This window comes from Myxine glutinosa, chromosome 4, assembly GCF_964187855.1.
Source record: "Myxine glutinosa chromosome 4, kmMyxGlut1.1, whole genome shotgun sequence".
Taxonomy (NCBI): Eukaryota; Metazoa; Chordata; class Myxini; order Myxiniformes; family Myxinidae; genus Myxine; species Myxine glutinosa.
In genome coordinates, this window is record NC_136264.1 from 18335701 (window position 1) to 18357701 (window position 22001).

At 39.3% G+C, this 22001-nt stretch overlaps 1 protein-coding gene across 1 annotated transcript in view; it reads right to left on the minus strand.

Annotated features, from left to right (window-relative positions):
• Positions 1-8483: 8483 nt before the first annotated feature.
• LOC137424478 (fibronectin-like) overlaps positions 8484-22001 on the minus strand; it is an 82230-nt gene continuing 68712 nt past the window's right edge. Inside the window, exons 15-24 of the mRNA XM_078775187.1 lie at positions 21140-21403; positions 18211-18483; positions 17543-17890; positions 15486-15656; positions 12439-12515; positions 10433-10491; positions 10146-10321; positions 9820-9985; positions 9480-9641; positions 8484-8995 (exon numbers count right to left, since the gene is read on the minus strand). Of these exons, the coding sequence (XP_078631313.1) occupies positions 8992-8995; positions 9480-9641; positions 9820-9985; positions 10146-10321; positions 10433-10491; positions 12439-12515; positions 15486-15656; positions 17543-17890; positions 18211-18483; positions 21140-21403 (1700 nt within the window). The 3' untranslated portion in view covers positions 8484-8991. The remainder of the gene's footprint in view (positions 8996-9479; positions 9642-9819; positions 9986-10145; positions 10322-10432; positions 10492-12438; positions 12516-15485; positions 15657-17542; positions 17891-18210; positions 18484-21139; positions 21404-22001) is intronic.

The following is a 22001-nucleotide window of genomic DNA, read 5'->3' on the forward strand; positions in this document are numbered from 1 at the left end:
CTGCCATTTTTCAAGCTTGCAAACACACAAAAAAGGCAATAACAATGAACAATATTTGTTTTCCAGCAAACCTACCCCCAAAAATTATTCTGCCGCAGTCGTTAAAAGGGTAGGCATGTTTGGTGTGACATTTGACAAAGTTGCTGACATTGGATTTTTCAGGAACTTTCAGACAGTAAGCAATGATGATTATACTGTATGTGTGCAAAGTATAAAAACTATAACCTTTTCTCCCGGGTTGCCTTATATAACTCACCTAAAAATACTGGACTATTGGGTGATGTGCCGGGACTTCCTGGGGGCACTCTGGGTACAAGCAACTAGTACATGGTGTTATGTAGAATTATATGTAAGTGCAAAATTTGCTACACTAGTGGAACCAATGTTTTTTTGCATCTATATACCCTTGGCAACGAGACCTGAGTTGGTTCCATTTTTTTCAATGGCGTCTTCGGTGGCCATTTAGAATTTCAAAATGGCCGCCGTTTTTTGCAATTTTGTATGTATTCTAATTTCTATAGTCTTAAATTACACATATATAACTATAATTACAATAATAAAAGAAATATGAACATTTGCTTTATTCTTTTTTATCTTACAGGTATTCATAGACAAGTTGGATTTCAGCTTCACCGCCGCATAATGTCATCGTTTGAAGAGCCGCCTTCTAAGAAGCAATGCACAAGTTACGAACTTTGTGTATTCTGCCAAGAGAGAACTCCTGAACCTTTGGTTGACGTTGCTCATGCCAATTTCAAATGTGCAATTTCAAATTTCCAGGGAGCAGCCACCACCAAAACACAATCACGCAATGAAAAGATAAATGGAACATGTGCACTTATTGGACAGCACATCATCCAGGAGTTCAAATCTGATCGGCAGGTGCAATATCAGCCAAAGTCCTCAACTTCAACCTTCAGGTTCACAACTGAAACGCCATTAGGGGTTGGACTTTCACTCCATAGCCATCATGCACACCGCAGTCGCAGAGACATAGACATAATGTACCAGAGTGGCGTTGGTGTTTCATATCAACGTGTAAAGGAGATCACTTCAAAGATTGCCACCACAGTCCAAGAGAATATGAATGAATTCAATGGCGTTTACGTGCCTCCAGGACTGTTGAAAAATCTGCCAATCAGATGCTCAGCTGATAACATAGATGCCAAGGTAGACACAGCTGATGGACGGAGCACATTCCATGGGACTGCTCCTGTTGCCTATCAACAAGTTCCCCCAGATGTATCAGAATACGAGACTGCAGCTGTACAAGTACTATCCAAGGAATGACATAAATGCCAGAAAAAATGGTTAATCAGTGTTTTATGTGAAAAGATACATACAAAATTGCAAAAAATGGCGGCCATTTTGAAAGTCAAAATGGCCGCCAAAGACGCCATTGAAAAAAATGGAACCAACTCAGGTCTTGTTGCCCAGGGTATAAGGATTCCAAAAAACATTGGTTCCACTAGTGTAGCAAATTTTGCACTACAATGACACACTCCCTGCTCTCGGATGTTGTGTTTGTGTGCTTCCCCTTCTCCCCATCTTGTCTTCCGCTCCCTCTTTTTGGGTATTTTGTTTGTCTGGTTGATTTGTTTGTGAAGTAAATGTTAGCTCTTTCACGAGCCTCGATTCAGTATACAAAAAAAAAAAAGAAAAAAAAAAGCACCATGTACTAAATGCCAAAACAATTGCACCACCTTTCTCACTGCACTCAGTGGAGCTTTTCCCAGGAAGGAGTTTCCTTCTCCCCGTGGATTCCAACCACGTCATTGTCCTTGCCCTTATCATTTTTAAAGTTGAACGTCAAGTATGGAAGCAGCACGTACCATTTTAAAAGCCTTTGGTATGACTTAGCCAGGGTTTGAACCCTTTACCCTAGGGCCTAGACCCGAGACCATGGTTTGAACCCCAGACCAGGGTTTGAACCCTTTACCCTAGGGCCTAGACCCGAGACCATGGTTTGAACCCCAGACCAGGGTTTGAACCCTTTACCCTAGGGCCTAGACCCTAGACCATGGTTTGAACCCCAGACCAGGGTTTGAACCCTTTACCTCCTAGACTTGGAGCTGACACTCTTACCATTACATCGGACATTACCACCTCACCATTATGTTACCACCCTACCATTACAGGGTGAACACTTTCGATGTAATCGATCACACAATTACGATAGCAAATCTCAGTGCCCCTCCAGCTATTATTTCCTGAATCTGTGATTTATTGTCCCCCCATTAGGAGTGTAAACAGTATCATGTGACTCTCTGTAATTGGGCAAAGGGATCCCTCAAGGAACATCCTTCGAATGCATCATTACCTCCGCCACCGAAGGTGGATGGAGGTTATGTGTTCACCCCTGTCTGTTTGTTTGTTTGTCTGTCTGTCTGTGAACAAGATATCTCAAAAAGTTGTAGACGGATTCGGACGAAATTTGGCGGAGAGGTAGCGAATGTGACAAGGACGAAATTATTAGAATTAGGTGAGCATCGGGATTCGGATCCGGCTACTAGAATTTTTAAGTGATTCTTCACCATTGGGAGAAAGGGCCAAAAACGATACATAGCAGGATATCTCTAAATTTTATGGACGGATTTGAACGAAACTTGGTGGACCGGTTTGGTGTCTGACAAGGACAAATCGATTCAATTTTGTTGAAGATATGAATATGGATTCGGATACGATAATTATTTATTTTTTGAAGTGAATCTTCACCATTGAGCGATCGGGTAAACACCACCTTTAGAGGCCGTTTTTCCCTGCAGAGCAGGGGTTGGCCTTTTTCGGGCCCCCTTGTCCCCTTTTTGAAGCAATGTTTTATGGCCGGATGCCCTTCCTGCCGCCAACCCTGTTAGTCGCCTCTTCCGACACACGGGGAATTACCAGTGAACTGGTACTCAATTTGCCGACCTCGGAAGGATGACAGGCTGAGTCAACCCCCTTGGTGTTAATTCAGCGATTGTCCGGGATTCGAACCCAGGATCCTAGGATCCCAAACCAGCACCCTAACCGCTAAGCCAACACCAGACTTCAGCGATCGGGTGAAAAGCGATAAATTACATGATATTTAAAAAATTTGTGGATGAGTTATGACTAAACTTGGTGGACGAGTTGGTTCGGTGACGAGAACAAGCAGATTCGATTTTGGTTCAGGTCCGAATCCAGATCCAGATCCAGTAGGATACAAAACTTAAACTGCTCAGCCTGGTGGAGGTATTCGCTCTACCGAGTGACGTTCTAGTTACCCTGCGTTCGCGAAGCGAAAGGCAGGGTTAAGCATTCGCGTATGTACGTACGTGCGAATGTACGTGTGTGTCTGCATTTTAAAAATCCATTTTCTCGGCAACCGTTGGTCCGATTGACATGAAATTTTCACCATACGAGGGCCTCCTCCTGTAGAATATTTTAGTGTATATTATGACGTCACAGGTCACGTGGTACGGGCGCCATCTTGGAAAAACCAAAAACATTTGCACCTATATATCTCAAAAACCGCTGCACAGAAATAATTGAGACAGGACTCATGGCAAAAAACTCAATGCGGAATAACATGTGAATGATGACGTCATAGGTGCCGCCGTTATGACGTCATAATTCGACATATAAAAAAACTTTATCCGATCAGGATGAAACTTCTTAAGCATCTTCTTGGTATAAATTGATGCAGAAATAAAATTTTAATGACGTCGTAGGTCACGTGGTTCGGACGCCATATTATTTTGAGTGAAAAGCCTGAAAAAACACTAAAAGCAAATTTTATCCAAAACGACTGAAAAGATCGAGGCCAAACTTTGCGGGCAGGATCGCATAAACCATGACGAACATAAAAGTCAGCGGGCATGACGTCATGCGTCACATGGTTTTGGACTTATGACGTTTTTAAGCATAAACTTTTAAAACCTAGCTCCTCCCTCATTTTGGATCCTATCGAGGGGAAACTTCATAGCTGTGTTCAGCATATCGGTCTGCTAAAATGAACGTGTGTAATTTTCGATAAGTCACGTGGCATATACAAATAATTAAACGAAAGTATTAAAAAAAATTATAACTCTTGAACCGTTTCATTGATCGATGTGAAACTTTATATTATAGTAGAGATAATGAAGTGTAACATGTATGCAAAATTTCAAGATGATTGGATGTACGGTCTGGAAGCTAGAAGTTGTTATTGCGTGAAGAAGAAGTGTCTACTAGAGTGGGCATGGTATTAATTATCACACTGCAAATGACGAGCAGGCAAAGTACGGAGCGACCTCACGGGGTCATTTTGACCTCAAATAAAATTCTGATTTCAGATTTGTCAATCACTGAGGTATATTAACACACGACCAAAACAGATTTGGCGAAATTCCGACGATCTTTGACGAAAATATAACATTTGTGTCTGCATTTCATGAAAGTAAAGTGTGTGCTGTGTCAGCATTTTAAAAATTGAAACGTGGCTCATTGTAAAGAACTCTGTATGGGGAATAGGTGTTGTTAACGATGACGTCATTGGTGCCATTATTATGACGTCATAATTCGACAGGGACAACGCTTAGTCTGATCAGTTTGAAATGTATTGAGCATGATCTATGCGACAATTATTTAGAGAATATAAATTTATGATGTCATCGCTCACATGGTCTGGCAGCCATATTGGATCAAAAAAAATATTAGAAACGTTCAATAAAAAAAAGAAATGTTCGAAAACAAGAGTTGGCTCACACCAAGTTGACTGCACAGGGTAAGTATTCTATGAATACGTTCTAGTTTTTTAAGTGATCAATGATGCACTGCTGTCTGATGAACTATTTTGTATATTAAAAACTCAATGAAGCTGCATGTGTATGTCCTTCAAACCCATGTGAATCCTTCACATCCTTCAAACCTTCATCCTTCAAATCCTTCAATCCCATTGGGTGGAGAACTGGCTTGACTCCACCCACAATTGTCAAGAAGACAAATCATGCATCCACCATGTTCGTTTTCTGGTAAGCCTAATATGTCTTTGGAAGTCTCATCTATCTATAATTCCAGTAATCTCTGTGTGTATGTTTGTATGTTTGTATGTTTGTATGTCTGTGACCGCTGTTTCTCGACAACCACGGGTCCGATATACTTTAAACTTGCCAGGTATATTGCTGGGGACCCGAGGATGTGCCTTTTCAAGGTTTCATATTAATCGGACAAGTAGTTACCGAGCTATGTCCAAAAAACGATTCAACCAATCAGAGAGCAGCGAGCTATCACGTGTGCCGAACGTGGCGAACAGACTCTGCCTCGGACGGCACATTTGAGAGCGTATTCATTTATTTCACGTTGGAAAACTATGTTGCCGTTAAACTATGTTTTAAAACTAATTAAAACTACTATCTATAATTCCACGGGTCCGATAAAAAACACCGTACTCGCAAGCCGTTCGCTTTGGACCAAACCATTTCATGTAAATAGAGGGGGGGGGATTGTCACCGTACTCGCAAGCCGTTCGCTTTGGACCAAAACATTTCATGTAAATAGAGGGGGGGGGATATAATTTTAGATATATATATAGTACGGGCATATATATAGTACGGGCATGCCCTAGTATTCACAATTTCAATTATCCGAGCTGTATAACCACAATGTATTATAAATGCACATATACAGCAGGCATTTATTTTGCTTCATTGTATGTAAGCCGGGTTACTTTATTGCCTTCGCCACCAAAGGTGGATGGAGGTTATGTTTTCACCCCTGTCTGTTTGTTTGTGAACAAAATATCTCAAAAATTTGTGAACGGATTTGGACAAAACTTGTTGGAGAGGTTGAGTGTCTGTCATGGAAGAATCTATTCGATTTTGGTGAAGATCTGAATATCGATTCGGATGTGAGAATTATTTAATTTTTTAAGTGATTCTTCACCATTGTGATATGGCCAACCAGGCGGAGGTTTGCTCTCTACTGAGTGCCGTTGTAGTTTTATTAGCGATCAAGGCAGGGATACAGCCACTACACCATCCAAATTAGGGATGATCAATTTATTTGAAAAGTGAAGGTTATTGGACGTAATTAGCCCAAGTTCTTCAAGGCTTAATAGTGTGTGTATCATGTATCGCTTTTCCTGCTGATGGTGGTTATTACAAGTCATAATGTAATAAAATATTATTGATTCTCTGCATGAAAACCGTACACATTGGAAATTATCATGATCATTTGAGATGTTTGTTTGTACGACTTCTTTGCACTCCTGCACCGTTGATCTAAATGAGAAGAAACGTTTTGGTTTTTCAATAAAAAGGATCAAATGAGCAAGCGTACGGACAAGATGGCATTCCTCCTCATATCTTTAAGGAGTGTGTGCAAGTGTGCAAGTTCTGAAGCACACTCCTTAAAGATATGAGGAGGAATGCCATCTTGTCCGTACGCCTTGCTTGTGTCCAGAGAGAGGAGTAAGTTTTTGACTGCATGAAAAGACATTTGATGGAGGGGCATTGGACTGGTAAGGGGTGCATCAGAGGGAGATGGAATGTTAGAGTCGTCCATTGTGGAATTAGAGGAGAAAAGAGAACCAAAAAGAGTGGATTTATAAGTCAAAGAGACAGCGATAGTATCATCACAACAGAACAGCGAAGGTAGAGCGACAGAAGTTGTTGGAGATACTTTTAGCGGAGGACCAGAAAGATCTATTCATGGAAGAAGATGAGAGGTTGTCACAATTATTTTTGATAAAGGAATGCTTCGCATCACGAATACCATGTTTGCAATAATTTCTGGCAGATATGAAAGCTGAATGTGAGTCGGAGGAAGAAGAGTTTTTCCATGCCGGATATGCCACATCCCTTACATGAATGGCTGCAGAGCAATTCATGGTCGTGCAAGAGATGTTCTGTTGAACCGAGTAGTAGAGTAGACTTGAAAGAGAATATAAGCCTCCTCCATTAAGGGGATATAAGCCTCCATTCCTGCAACAATAAGTTCAGCTATACGTTCAGCAGAGATAGAGGCATCGCCCAAGGAGAGGCAGTAGTCTTTCCAGGGAAAATCAGAAAATAAGTTTCGTAAACCAGTCCAGTCGGCACTATTGAAATGCCAATACTGGTGTTTTGTCGGAGCAGTTGGAGGAGAATGAGTGGTGGTAAATAAAGTGATGTTCACAAGATTGTGGTCAGAAGAACCAATTGGAGGTGAAATTTTGTACCTGTAACAATAGATTGGAGATGAAGAACAAATCCAAAGTATTGGAAGAGTTGTCATGATGATCTGTGATATTGGTAGGGTGGGTGATAATTTGTTTGAAATCATTAAGAATGGAAAATGTGAGAGCTGTGGTGTACATAAAAAAAAACACCTTTAGAGGCCATTTTTCCCCACAAAGCGGGGGTTGGCCTTTTTCGGGCACCGTGGTTGTTGTTGTTTTTTGTTCCCCTTTTTGAAGCAATGTTTTACGGCTGGATGCCCTTCCTGACGCCAACCCTTTTTGCCGCCTTTAACGACAAACAGGGAATTACCAGTGAACTGGTACTCAATTAGCCGACCTCGGAAGGATGGCAGGCTGAGTCAACCCCCCTGGCGTTAATTCAGCGATCGACCGGGATTCGAACCCAGGAACCTAGGATCCCAAGCTGGTACCCTAGCCGCTAAGCCAACTCCAGGCCAACAACAGGCTTTAAAAGTAGAAGTCTCCTAAATAGAGGAATTCCGCCTGAGAGTGTTGGGATGTCATGGCTTCGTGGCAGGAATTAAGACAGTCAAGAAAGTTACAAAGTTTGTAGATTTTGGAGAGCAGTAAGTGAAACAGAGAAAAATAGTGATGGTCGGGGGACAAATCTTAAGCCATTATAACAACATTTACCTTGAATATTATAACTACAGACTCGATGGGAAACATTCCCATTGGGTTTTTCTTTAGCTCACCTGGAACGTAGTACGTAGTCCGTAAACACTTGCAACTTCTTCTCCAAAACCACTGATGGGATTGTGACCAAACTTGGCACAAATTATATTTGTTGTGTTGTGACTAAAGTTTGTTCACGGCATTAAAAATAAATTGGGGTCTAAGGGGGTTACTGGGGGTCAAAGTGGATCCAGGTTTCACCCCCCAAAAAATAGGTATTTCCTTTCTTCTCTGAAACTTCACCACAACCTTCACCACCCGCGATGTACCAATGTTTGTTCAAGGCATTAGAAAAATTGGGGTCTGAGGAGGTACACGGGGTGGGGAGGGAGGGGTGGGTTGTCCCCCAAAATAGGTATTTTTTTGTTTAAAGTCTTATGATTATGTTAAGATGATTCTCCATGCTGCACTGTCTTCGAGCAACCATTAAAATTGGTTTAAAATAACTTTAGTCATTGAAGTATACTGTTTATTCTGCCAGGTGAGCACCAGGGGTATTGCCCCTATTTTTATACCTTCGTCTGTGTAAAAAAGGATGCACATGAGTATGGCATTTGTAAGGATACAATCTGCATGGCCAAGAGAGTGTACAAGGCAAATAAAAGAGTATCCAAATGCAACATACCCATGGAAGTAATTTTATATTCTTCTTTACATTATAACATTGTTTTGAGCAGACATTAAATTGCAACAAAAGCAGAAGAAAGTTTTATTTTTGGCTTTTTTATCTTTTTACATTTTTCAAAAAGTGCAAAACACTGCACGTTATGTTTTTATCATCAATGAGAAAAATTAGCAACCCAATGTATACAACTGTCAAATAACATTTGTTTCATATAATTGTTTACTTCCATTTACCTTTTCCCATAATATTCCTTTTATTTCCATGATGTTGCAGTGATGTTATATTTGAGTAAACATGTGAATGATGAGTATTTTAAATTGAAACCCAATGGATAAATCGCAAGTCATAATTATGTGTTGATTCATATAGTATTACTAATATTATATTACATTCCCAGTTCCAACAATATTATTTTTACTTCCTGTATTGCAGCAGCGACCGTCACACGATGAGTGAGTATTGCTTTAGGTCTCTGCAAAGTGCAGATTTTAAAATGACTTCGGCCTTGAGGTCAACTGGAGAAAGAAAAACAAATGTTCAATATGATGTAAACATTTTCATCCAAATAAAATTGAATATATTTTATATACAGTAAATGATTGAGGGTTATGCTTCTATTTTGGTCAGACTTGATCATATTAATTGTTAAGTTATTTCAATTGTCTTGATTCACAATAGCACATATTCATTGTCATTGTTTATGGAAAATAAAACATAGTCTGGATTGAGGATAAGCCACGACTTATTATTTTTTTTGTATTTTTTTTTTTTGTATACTGAATCGAGGCTCGTTAAAGAGCTAACTATTGTTAACTTTTGAAATGATTGTTAACTTGTTAACTTGTTAATAATTGTTAACTTGAAAGAAAGAGTTAACTAACTAATAAACTATTGCTTTAAAAGTAAGATTAAGAAACAAATATGATGAGAGATTGCATTGCAAAAAAATAAGTAAATAAATAAATAGTCTCTGAATATTCTAATCATTGAACACATTACCAGTCGTTCTTGGGGGATGTATGGGATTTTGAGGGGGATCGACGTTTGACAAAATGGTGAACAATCCCCAGAAGTATCACCACTCCGAGGACACCTCCAAGGACACCAAATAGGATCTTGAAGAAGGTTGATTGATCTTTATCTTTGCAATGAGGATCACAACTAGGAGAAGAAAAAAATGATTAATTGTAGAAAACGAGGGCAATTCATGGCTTCTCAAGATCTCGTATGCATGTTCTCTTTATTGATAAGAAAAAAACCCCTCAACCTCCTTTGCTTCCCTAGAAGATTCGACTTTGAGTATTAAAAAAAAACAAGACCCCTCCTCCCCAAACTTTACCTGCACATTGCGCCAGTTTGCAGGTGCGTGCAATTTCCACGATTATTACAGTAAGAAGGGTCGGTGCACGGTGATTTGCAGAAAGCTTTGGTGTTATTAAATGAGACAATATATCCATCGTACTTGGTGTTACATTGAAACACCTCGTCCAGGTCCTCCATTGGAACTGTGATCGGGACAAAGTGAGATTTGTATTCAGCTTTTGTTTAAATTTCCACCAAATTATCTTTAAACATTATTGATATGATTGATAAGGCAGTATATTTATACAAACATGCTTTGGGTATTGACTAATTTAGCTAAATCAATAACCAGGTACATCTTACCATTCTGTTGGGAAATGTCCCCGATCAGGGTTATGTTTTCTTGGCTGGCGGACCGTACTCGTGCTGGAAACGTTTTTGCTATTTCATATTTGAGGTCGCCATTGTAGACTTTGTTGATGTTATCATTGGTATAATTAAACTTCGCTTTCACAGGATAATCGTTGGTTGTGCCTTCACTGCTCCCATGATAGACAATAAAACAGGAACATGTTTTAACGACATCAAAAGAACAATAAATCAAATATTCAAATGCACATCATTGATCCATAAACATTGTTGTTTCTTACTTGAGTTGAGAAACACTGACTTGGTTAAACCCAGAGAGGTTTTGGAATTGCTCACGTAACTGCAACACAGGATTGAGAATAATCATCAATCATATGCAATATTCAACTTGTGAACTACACAGTATAGTCATGATTTGGAAATGATGGAGATGTAATCTCACAGACGATCTGAGAGCTTGTGAATACAAATCTGCCCAACGATAACAATTGTGGATGAAGAACTAGTGTGCATCTTCTAACATTTCCCCAATCTGCCAATGAATTCACAGATGAGTGAAGTGTGGACACTTTCTATCTGCATTATGGATTTTAAATTGAAAAATGTCGGTTGTCTCACGATAATTACTTTGTAGCTGCTAGATTTAGACCGTCGGCCGAACAAGCAAAATGTGTCTAGTTTTTTTTACTTTTGTGACCCACCTCTGATATCTAGCTGAAATTTTGCATATATTTAGTTTAAAAATCACTTACAAAGAATAATTCAAAAGTCATAGCAAAAAGTTGCACATTAATTAGTTATGCTAATTAGAAAAAAGATTGTGCCATCTTGTGTCCATTATTATATAGCTGTGTATAACTGAATGGGAATTCTAAATATAAAGTATGTAGTCTATGTAGAGATGGGGAAACTGTCCAGGAGTGTGGGCGATTGAGGTCCTACACACACACACACACACACACACACACACACACACACACACACACACACACACACACACACACACACACACACACACACACACACATGGGAGTGGGTCACACACACACACACGGGAGTGGGTCACACACACACACACATGGGGGAGTGGGTCACACACACACACACACACACACACACACACACACACACACACACACACACACACATGGGGGAGTGGGTCACACACACACACATACACACACACATGGGGGAGTGGGTCACACACACACACACACACACACACACACACACACACACACACACACACACACACACACACACGGGGGAGTGGGTCACACACACACACACACATACACACACACACACACACACACATACACACACACACACACACATGAACAGTCGTATAAATTAAGGAAATTATATGCTATTTTTTTACCAGAAGATGGCCATTCTAATTTTAATATCAGTGATTTTTTTTTTTTTACTTCTTCATGAACTGAAATTAATTATCAAACTAGTTATCAAAGCTCTTATTAAAAAATTAATTGTAATATTATTTAACATAACATTTATTAAAAATGAACTTGATAAAAATCTTATTAAATCCTATTAAAAATATATTAAAAAGTGGAATCACTCTGCTGTGTGTATTGGGGACATGCATAAAGCAAAACCCCAAAATACTAACATCAGAATCTTCACCTTCCGTAGCTGCATCTGACGACCTGTAAGTTGCCATGACAACTGTGCCAGTACTGTTTGTACAGTCTGAAACGAAGCACGCCATTGGCTAATTAGCACTCACGGCCGCTCATGGCCTATGCTACACGGGCTGTGATTGGACAATATTTATTAAAAAGATCGTCAACATTTTGGGTGTTTTTCCATATTTTGAAAATTTTTGCAAAAGTTTTGTGCTTGACGAGTTTTATATATGAATTCTGTAACATTTTTACACAACATATTAGAAATGCAGGTAGATATGCGAGGTGGGACACGAAAGTAACCAAAACAGGGGCTCAGCTCACGGTTTAATTGTTGGTTAAATCAAAAACAATCTGGCCCATAAATAACCCCCAAGATGGTAATGTGTCTGCCCAATCCAGGCTATACACATATGACACCAGTTCACACAAGACTCTTCATGACTTCTGGGAATCTGGAAATAAGGCTCTAAAATGCTGTATGTGAAAAGCAATGCTGTTCATACTGACAAAACCCTAATCAATAAATATCAAATTCTGACAAAACAAAGAATGTGTCTTGTGACATTTATGTCAAATTAAAAAACCCTTTCCTGTGATCTACATCAGATAGAGGAAGTGTACGTATATAATCATACCATTGTTTCTTGTTGTGACGTGTTAAGGCCAGGCAAATGAAATCGCACGGTCATGTCAAATTCCACTTTTGGGGCATCTGAAAGCAAAAAAACATCCAGGTTTAATATGTGTTTTCTTAGTGACAACATCGAACCTAATATTGCCCATTGGAGTTCCAATCTAAACCCATTGCTCATGAGGCAAATATCTCAGGTTCAAATCCCATATATCATGTATGTGCCCATTGTCTACTAATGTCCTTGAATGAAAAGCACATATTTGTGCACGAATCTCTGTGCCCTCCATGTACAAGCTCCTGTATGAGCGTTCAGAGTAAGTATAAATAATCTTATTCTATATCCCTATTTGTGAACGTCTCTTTGTTCGGTTGGGCCTCATGGACAACCTAAGGAGGTGACTTAGAAAGGGAAGAGGAGGTCCATGGGGGGTAACTTTCACGACAAAAACATGGGCGCATCAGATGTAGACGGGGTGTGCCCAAGTGGCGTGACTGACTATTTATTTTCCGGGTAACGCCGGGTAACTCTGTTCGTAAATAATATGAAATTAAGTTGGCATGGATTTTCTTTTTCAAAGATTCTCGTGGTGTTAAAATAGTTTCTTGTTTACGGGAAAGGAACAAAATGTTTTTTTTACAGAAATTTAAAATAACCTGCTTCTTCATTCTTTGGACCGGTATTTGTTTGTTGGTTTTTAGGCAATACACCTTCCATCTGAATGTAACTACGTAACTGAATGTATGTCTTTTGCTCATGTTCATTCATGCAGGTTATCTCATAAGGTTATGGATGGATTTGGAATAAACTTCCTGGACAGGTTGGGTTTGTGACAAGAACGAATTTATTTGTCAACCGCTTGTCCGATCGATGCAAAACATAGAAGGGTCTCCCCATGAATATTATTTTATTGTTAACTCTGACGGAATAGGTCACATGGTATGGCAGCCATATTGGATTCAAGGAAAAAAACTGGATATAATATTCTCCAAAACCACTTAACGAAAAAGATTTAAACTTGGCATATGTCATCAACTCCCCATGTTCCAGTTTGGTTTGGACAGATTGGGTGTGCGACAAGAACAAGCCAATAAGATTTTGGTTAATGTCTGGATGCAGTTTCGGTCTATCAGTGGGATAAAAAATTTAAACTGTTTAGACTGGTAGGGTATGCGCTCTACCAGATTGACGTTCTAGTTTGCTCTGGTGTTTTTCTGCCGATCTCTTCTCTCTTATTCAATTTTAAAACCATTACCCTTCCACTGTGACATTAAGTGTTTACATGAGCCTCAATCACTGCATGAAAAAACCTAGAAAGCATCTGAAAATGCAAAGTGTGTCCACGCCCATTTGTATTCAGACGTCCTCTTCTTCCGTATGATAAACATGACGAAAACAGTTCAAAAAAAAAAACAATGAAAATAGATTTTATGCAGCCTTGACCTTTGAAATTTTGATTTAAAAAAATCAGTTTCTAGCTTTTGATTAGTGAACCATTTCAGTGACCCAATATGCAAATTCCTTAAAATCTCAGGTTAATCGGAAGAAAATTGACGATTTTATGCAACCTCAACCTTTGTCCTTTGATCTAAAAACAAAAAAACAATCGGCTTCTACCTTTTGATTGGTGAAACAATTCAGTGTCCGAATATGCAAATTTTTTAAATTTAAGGTCAATTAGATGAAAATTGACGATTTTATGTGACCCCCAGTGTATTTATCCCAAATCCCCCCAAGCCTTCTCCCTCCCACATTTCTCTCGATGCCCCTGCTCTCAAATGTTGTGTTTGTGTCCTTCCCCCTGCAAAGCTCCATCTCCCAATACGTGGGGAATGGGCTAATAATCACTCAGACAATAAATAATTTGATCAAGGGAAAAACTCATAATGGTGAACAAATCCAAGGTGAAAATGAAAACCGCTCAAAATACACAATCATGTTTACTTACAATCAATATTCCAATTGCTTTGAGAAAAATAACTTTACCAAATTGATTTATTTCACTGCTTTCTTGTGAAAGATATATCTCTTATTCCTTTTGCATACTGTTACGCGTTCCTCCCCAAACCCCGGTTATGGTGCACCTCAGAGTCTCAAGCAGGAACACGGCAGAAAGACTTGTTATTTTTTGTGTTCTAATAAACCATGGTAAAACCACACCAATGCAATTTTAGAACAAAACAAGTTGCATTAAGAACTCTCACATACACAATAATAACACTATTCAAGAAAGAACAATGAAAATGTCACTTGCATCAAGTGAACAATACATATGATGGTACCATCATTCCCCAATGCTTTCGAAGCAATAAACTCACAACACGCCAAACGTGAGTGGAATGTAACATTCCCCAAAGTGCGTGCACGGATACCCACGCTGGTTGAAACCGTGCAGAATGACGAGAACAGGCAGTTATCGGCACGACGGCGAACGAGGAGTTATGAGGTGAGAGGTCGATATGGGAATTTAGCCAATATTGAAATCAATGGCAATCCACACGATGATGTCGATATGGGAATCCCAGTGACAAAACAAGATGCACTAAGCAGACAGTCTCTTCGAGGACAAAATGGCGTATCAGCCTGTAATTGAGGCGCTTGCTCCCTCCAACAATGACTCACACTTGGTGATAAAACCTGAGACGCAGGTTGAATTACAATCGCAATATGTGACGATGTCGCGGGCAATCGCTTTCCCGGGAAGCCTCAACTCCTTCGTGACCAATATCAAAAAAGGTCCGCACGCAGCCTCGATGTGACTCTCAGCTGTCTCCTCCTCTCTCTGCCCATCCCAATCTCTCTCCTCTTCCGGTTCCTTTGCCGCGTTTTCCTTTTTACTTCACAAACATTTCTTTTCACCTTTTACTGAAGTCATCTTCATTTCACACAAAAATCTTTACAACAATATTACCTGAAACTAAAAATTCTACAACTAAATAATCAACAACAATGGCGGAAGTGACGGATCAGTAACAATACCTTCATTTTTCATATCAATAAAGTGATAATAAATGCGTAATCCCGAACGTGAGCCAAGCCCATAACCTTACCTTGACGGAGCACAGCAGCGACAATATCTGCTCCCAGGTCACATGTGTTGCCCTTGTAGGCTGCGCGACAATTGCAGGAGACGGTGCAGATATCGTCACATGAGCAGGTTCCATCGTTCTTGCAGTCTATCCCTGTGCACCGCTTTTGACACTTTTCCACATTACAACTCTCTGAAAATGGAGATTGAAAAAGCAGTTGATTTTGAATTCGCATTTTATGACCATGATAGACACTGTTTGTCTTCATCCACAGACGATGTGACTCGGTATATATTCTGAGAAGTTTATGAGAAATTTTAGAATATTTGTACATTGTCAAATAATTATATCCTTTTACCTTATTTTATGCTTCACTTACAATCAGTTCTGAAAATATTGATCATTTTCAACAATGTACAATAAATATTACAGCATAATTTGCCAAAAGAAAACAGATCTTTGTAATATGGGCAATCTATTTATAACAAATGCACAGAGTTGAAGGTGTGTGCGGATTGAAGGTTGGGGATCAGGTACGATGGGGGACCAAAGGACCTACATTTGATCAAACAAAAAACTTGTATTTGCCACTTCAACACAGGTCCTTGAATGATGTTCGAGAGAAGAAAAGGTTTTTTTAAACGAAGAATATGACATTGAAAGACATCTAGGCTCATAATTTTACGTCACAGTCAAAGTGAGCAATCATGGAGTGGAGAAGTCTTCGTCTCCACCACGAAATACATTCAAGGTGATGCACTCAGACAGAAAGGTGATGTAAAAAAAACGTTGCAATTATTTATGGAACCGTTCTTTAATGCATAATATCCATATTTTACTGTGTTGATGGCATAATGGTTGGAGTGTCTGCTCAAAGTCTGGGCGGAAAAGCTGTTCAAACCCCGGCCAAGTCATATCAAAGACTTTTAAAATGGTGTGTGCTGCTTCCCCTCTTGAGGTTCAGCATTTAAAGGCTAAGAGCACGGAAATTCACCAAAGGTTGGAAATTCTCCAATGGGAGAAGGAAATTCCTCCTGAGGAAATGCACTGCTGAGTGCACTATGAAAAGAGCAGCACCTTAGTTGTGAAATTATGAACCAAGATCTTAAGTCAAACTACACCGGGAAGTGACGGCACTTCCCCCAAGCTCAGTGGCTGTGTTTGTCTCATCTAACAGTCTTGTGTTGTTTCGTGTATGTTCGTCTGTATGTTTGAAAGACGTCTAGGCTCATAATTTTATGACACAGTCCGATCCGATTTACATCACTATGTCACAGGAAATTCATCGAGTTTCCTAATCTTATGATATGACACAGAAAAGTCAGGGAATTGTCTTATATGGGGGAAGATAAGAGATGGTGGTGAACAGCTGTTTTAAAGGCCTGGAGGGACGAGTGGGATTGAAGAGAGTGAGGGAGTTTGTTGCAGAGGTGCGAGAAAAGAGGAATGAAGGAGTGAAGGTGAGCAGAGAGCCTTGATTTTGGCAGTTTAACCATAAGAGGGTTGCAGGCAGATCTTGTGCGACCTGTAGGAATATTTGGGGGACAGAGCCCAGAGAGAGCTGGGGGAGCAAGGCCGGAGAGGAGTCGGTAGAAGACAGAAAGACCACCAAGATATGTGAGCCTCAGGTCATGGAAAAGACAAATTACTCATGGCAATATTTTTGGGGAACTTAACAGTTTCATTGAATTAAAACTTACAACAGGTTTACAATTAACATTTGCAACTAACAATTTACAATTAACTTTTAATTACAATTAATTAATTACAATTTACAATTAATTTATTTACAATTAATTTGACAATTTACAATTAACTTACAAACCTAACATTTAATAATTAATTAAATCAGTGCAACTTACAACAGGAATTGTTACGCAAATGAATGACACATGTAAGTTATAGAGGATGGCTAAGTATATTATATAGTTTCATGGTATCACTTAACTGTACAATAAGCCATTCACACAGCAAATGTAATCAACGATTCGAGTGGAGGTGGGTAGAGAAGTTCCAAATTATCACTTGCAAGTCAAAGTACCCGTCCACAGCGACAGGAAAGGCAACAAAAAGGTTACCTTGTGATGATAAAGTGACGTTGAAGTGTACCCCATCGGCATTGGAAGTTTTACGATAATATAGCCACGACGTGTTGGTTGTCGATATAATTCTTCGTCCAACGTCTGAATAACGGCACATTGTGACGTCTCTGTCTGATGTCTGATTGTATCCGACAGCAAGCCAGTTCTGGTAACACTGGGATGATGAATAATAATAATAATAATTCAGATCCACCACGGTCAGTACCACGACGCGATCAACAGGAGCTTCGATGGTCCAAACACAGTCCGTGTTCGAATCGATGTTATGACGATCATCAGGGGATGCGAGCCAGCCTTCGGCTGGTACATTTACAACGCAGGGAACTGTGGGAAATTAAAACAGACTTTATATTTTGACATCTGAATGCTTTCAGCTTCAATCATGAGATCATTCAACAGGATATTATCAAATATTTTTCTATCATGAACATCTCGGCTTTTCCAAAGTTAGTAATTGAAACAAGGATCATAGTCAGGAAATTGTCTCGGCATCAAATTCAATTCCACAAAATTACCTTTTAAGGACAATATGTAATTTAAAATAATGTTAATTTGTTTCATCCAAACACGAACAATGTGTCGTGTATCTAAAAAAAGCTGGAATCTCACAAATATTTTGTGTCATCAGTGAGATTGATCAATACCTGTTGTGAAAGTAATTGTTGCAGGAAGGCTGGATTTGCTGTTATATGAGGAAGTTACAGACACCGTGTAGTTCCTTGCAGGTGTAAGTCTTGTAATGTTCTTTCCTGTAATGTTCTGCGCAGTTTCGGAACTCACCATTGAGTTTACATTTTGATACCATTTCACAAGATATCTGTAGCTGTCTTTGTTGGGATCGTGTGGTGCTGTCCATCTCAAAGAGGCAAAACCAAAACCTTCCTCAACCACCGCGAGATTCATTGGAGGTGAAGGACCTGCAATACAGAGAGGCATCACGTTTACACAACCATCTTGACGTATACAGTCATTCCAATTTTTGGATTGTACCGATGATGCATTGAAGTAGAAATTGTGCTGTGAAAAGAAGGCACTTATTTTGATACTTCACAGGTCAACCAAGTATGTCGGAAATGATCGGCCCACAATAACATAATGTACCAGCAGGGGTACCCAGCGTTGCATAGTGCTGTTCTAATCTTGTTGGCATTTTGAAGAAATTTAAATTTTTTTTGCTATTTTTTTTTTGTGGGGGCCTCAAGCACTTCCCTACACCCACGAATGAATGGAGTTGGGGATCGTTTAATATACCTTTCACATATATACAAAGATGGAGGCACTATAGAGTGATCTTTAAAAAAACAGCCCAAACAAATCCAACTTTTTATTCAAAAAATGTTAAGAGTTTTGTTTTTGTGTGAAACGTTCCCCGGCCATCACTGATGAACCTCTGAAAATTTGACGAAGATCGGTTTGGCCATCTCTAAGAAAAAATGGTGACACACAAACACACAGACAGACAAAGAGACAAACATCTCTCTTATAATATAGATGAAGAACATTAAATGAAAAACTAAACAAGAAATATGTCATGCATAGCACGATTCTTGCGAAATCCCTAAAATAAGTTGTTGGCTTATGATGACCTCAAAAATACTTGGTGGTTGAATTCAGAACACAGATATGCAAATCCTCTTAAAATTTCAAGTCAACCGGATGAAATTTGACGATTTTAGAAACTTGGCTGATGTTGACCTCAAAAATAGTTGGGTCAACATAGGCCAAAAGTTGAAAATTATGAAATCGGATGAAGAAATCGATCGAGAAAGATGAAATCGCATGAAATTTGAGGATTTTACTACTCTGGCCTATGTTGACCTTTTGGCCTATGTTGACCTCAACAATAGTTGGGGTTGAATGAAATTACCAGACATGCAAATCCTCTTCAAATTTCCAAGTCAATGGGATGAAAATTGAGGATTTTAGAAACTTGGCCTATGTTGACCTTTTGGAGTATGTTGACCTCAAAAATAGTTGGTGGTAGAAATCAGTGACCATATGTGCAAATCCTCATAAAATTTCAAGTCAATCGGATGAAAATTTATGATTTTAGAAATTAAGCCTATGTTTACCTTTTGGCCTATGTTGACTTCAAAAATACTTGGTGGTTGAATTCAGTGACCAGATATGCAAGTCCTGAAATGTCAAGTTAATCGGATAAAAATTGAGGATTTTATGAATTTGGCCTCGGTTGACCTTTTGGCCTATGTTGACCACAAAATTACTTGGTGGTTGAATTCCCTGTCAAGATATGCAAATCCTATTGAAATTTCAAGTCAATCGGATGAAAATTGATGATTTTAGAAATCTGGCCTATGTTGACCTTTTGGCCTATGTTGACCTCAAAAATGGTTGGGAGTTGAATTCAGTGACCAGATATGCAAGTCCTCTTAAAATTTCAAATCAATCGGATGAAAATTGAGAATTTCAGAAATTTGACAAAGTTGGTGACCTTTGGCCGATGTTGACCTATTTACCTGTTGACCAAAAAATAATAGGCTTCTTGCTTATGACGTACTCTACCATTTGGTGATGTTTCGTGAAGATCGTTTGAAAATTGTGACCTGTAGGCGACTGACATACAGACAGACAAACAGACGAACAGACAGACAGACAGACAAACAGACAGAAGAATGCACAAGACCAACCAATATACTTGAAAAATCTTCGATTTTCGAAAGTAATGAGATGTTAAATGCAGCAAATGAAACAAGACATTGTGAACAAGTTTGTGAACAAATCAAACGAGATGTGTTTTCCACCTCAATGCTTTCCCTGCTATTATCAGTGATTCGAACTGTTCTCATTACATATGCATATGCAGATGAATATGATGATTTTTACAAAATAGTACAAGGTGGATTCCAAAAAGGCAGGTTGATTCAACATTTATCGGTGCAATGGCTGCTATCATATTGTTACGTTGGTATGAATTAGTTGAATTGGTATGAATTAGTTGGAATCTTAAGTTAGCGGGGTCTGTGTAGGTTATATAATTTTGTGTAATGTGGAACCGTTAAAGTGAAGTTGTCCTGTTCTTATGTACGCCATGAGACGCGGTATCGTTCACATGTAGATTATACAGGAAATTGTAATTCGTGTAAGTCCTCTCTGTAAACCAGGCAAGGTAAGGTGAGGAGTCGATTTGGATGTGTCTGCGCTCCATGTGTGGGCTGATGGGCGTAACCCGTTTGGCCTGATTGTTAAATCCCTGGGGGGTGGGGGGGGGGGAAATATGAATTGTTAAAACAAACTCGTTTTACGAGACCAACGGGATACAGGTCTCACCTGGGGATAATCTGCGTTTTCTGCTCAAATGTGGCTTCATTGAATTCACACATTGCTTTGTTACAGCGGGACCACATTAGCAACCTCGGCGACACGACAATATCATCTGCTCTTTATAATGTGCATTTCCCTCCACTTCCTCATGCACACACAATTTCCGTGTTTGTACATTATGTGGTACATTTTCAGCAATTACTTGGTTGTTTGTTATATACATTTTATGCACATCCTGTGTTCACAAATTCAGCTTCAACCTCAATGTGTGTACATGTTCTGTGTATATACCTGTTTGCACATCAATCGTGGCAGGAATGCTTTCTGTGCCGTCACACAGAGAAGAGATGGACACATTGTATTCTGTGAATGGTGAAAGTCCTGCGATTGTTAATTCCTTGTTCTTCGTTGTGTGGTTTTGAATTTTGTTTCCAGAGGAGAACAAAGACACAAAGCTGAGGTGTGTGTTGTTGAGGTCATTTGGTACAATCCAGGTGAGGCTCACTGATGTTGGGCTATATGAAACCACTTTTAGTTGAATAGGAATACAGCCATCTGTGAATATGATTAATGGGGTGGGAGGACATGGTCTTTATCGTTTCACAATAAATCAAAATGGCTTTTTATTCAATAATATAATGTGATGAGAGTATGAAACCTCCACCAAGTGCTAAAAGGGTGGAAGTGCTAAGATCATTTAAGTGCTAAGGTAGATGCAAATGCTCAGATAAGTTTAAGTGCTAATATAGGTTTAGGAACATATAAAATGTAATTTGTTGGGTTATTTTGAAGTCTACATTGTATGGGAAAAATATTTCACAGTCCACCGATGCCTTTTTTTTACAATATAAATGGATAAAAACGAGGATTTGTTTTGTGTACAAGATCGAGGCTCATGTAAGAGCTAACATTGATCACAAAAAAAAAACTGACATAAAACACATGATAAAGGGAGCGGGAGACAAGATGGGGAGAGCGAGGGAAGCACACAAGCACAACAGTAGAGAATCGGGACATCAGGAGATCTATGGGAGGGAGAGGGCTTCGAGGGGGGCATGGGAAGGGGGGGGGGGGGGAGTGAGAGGTATAAAAAACATGGACACTGCTATGACTTCCAGGAAAGAAGTTGGTATTTCAAAAAAGTGGATCTGGG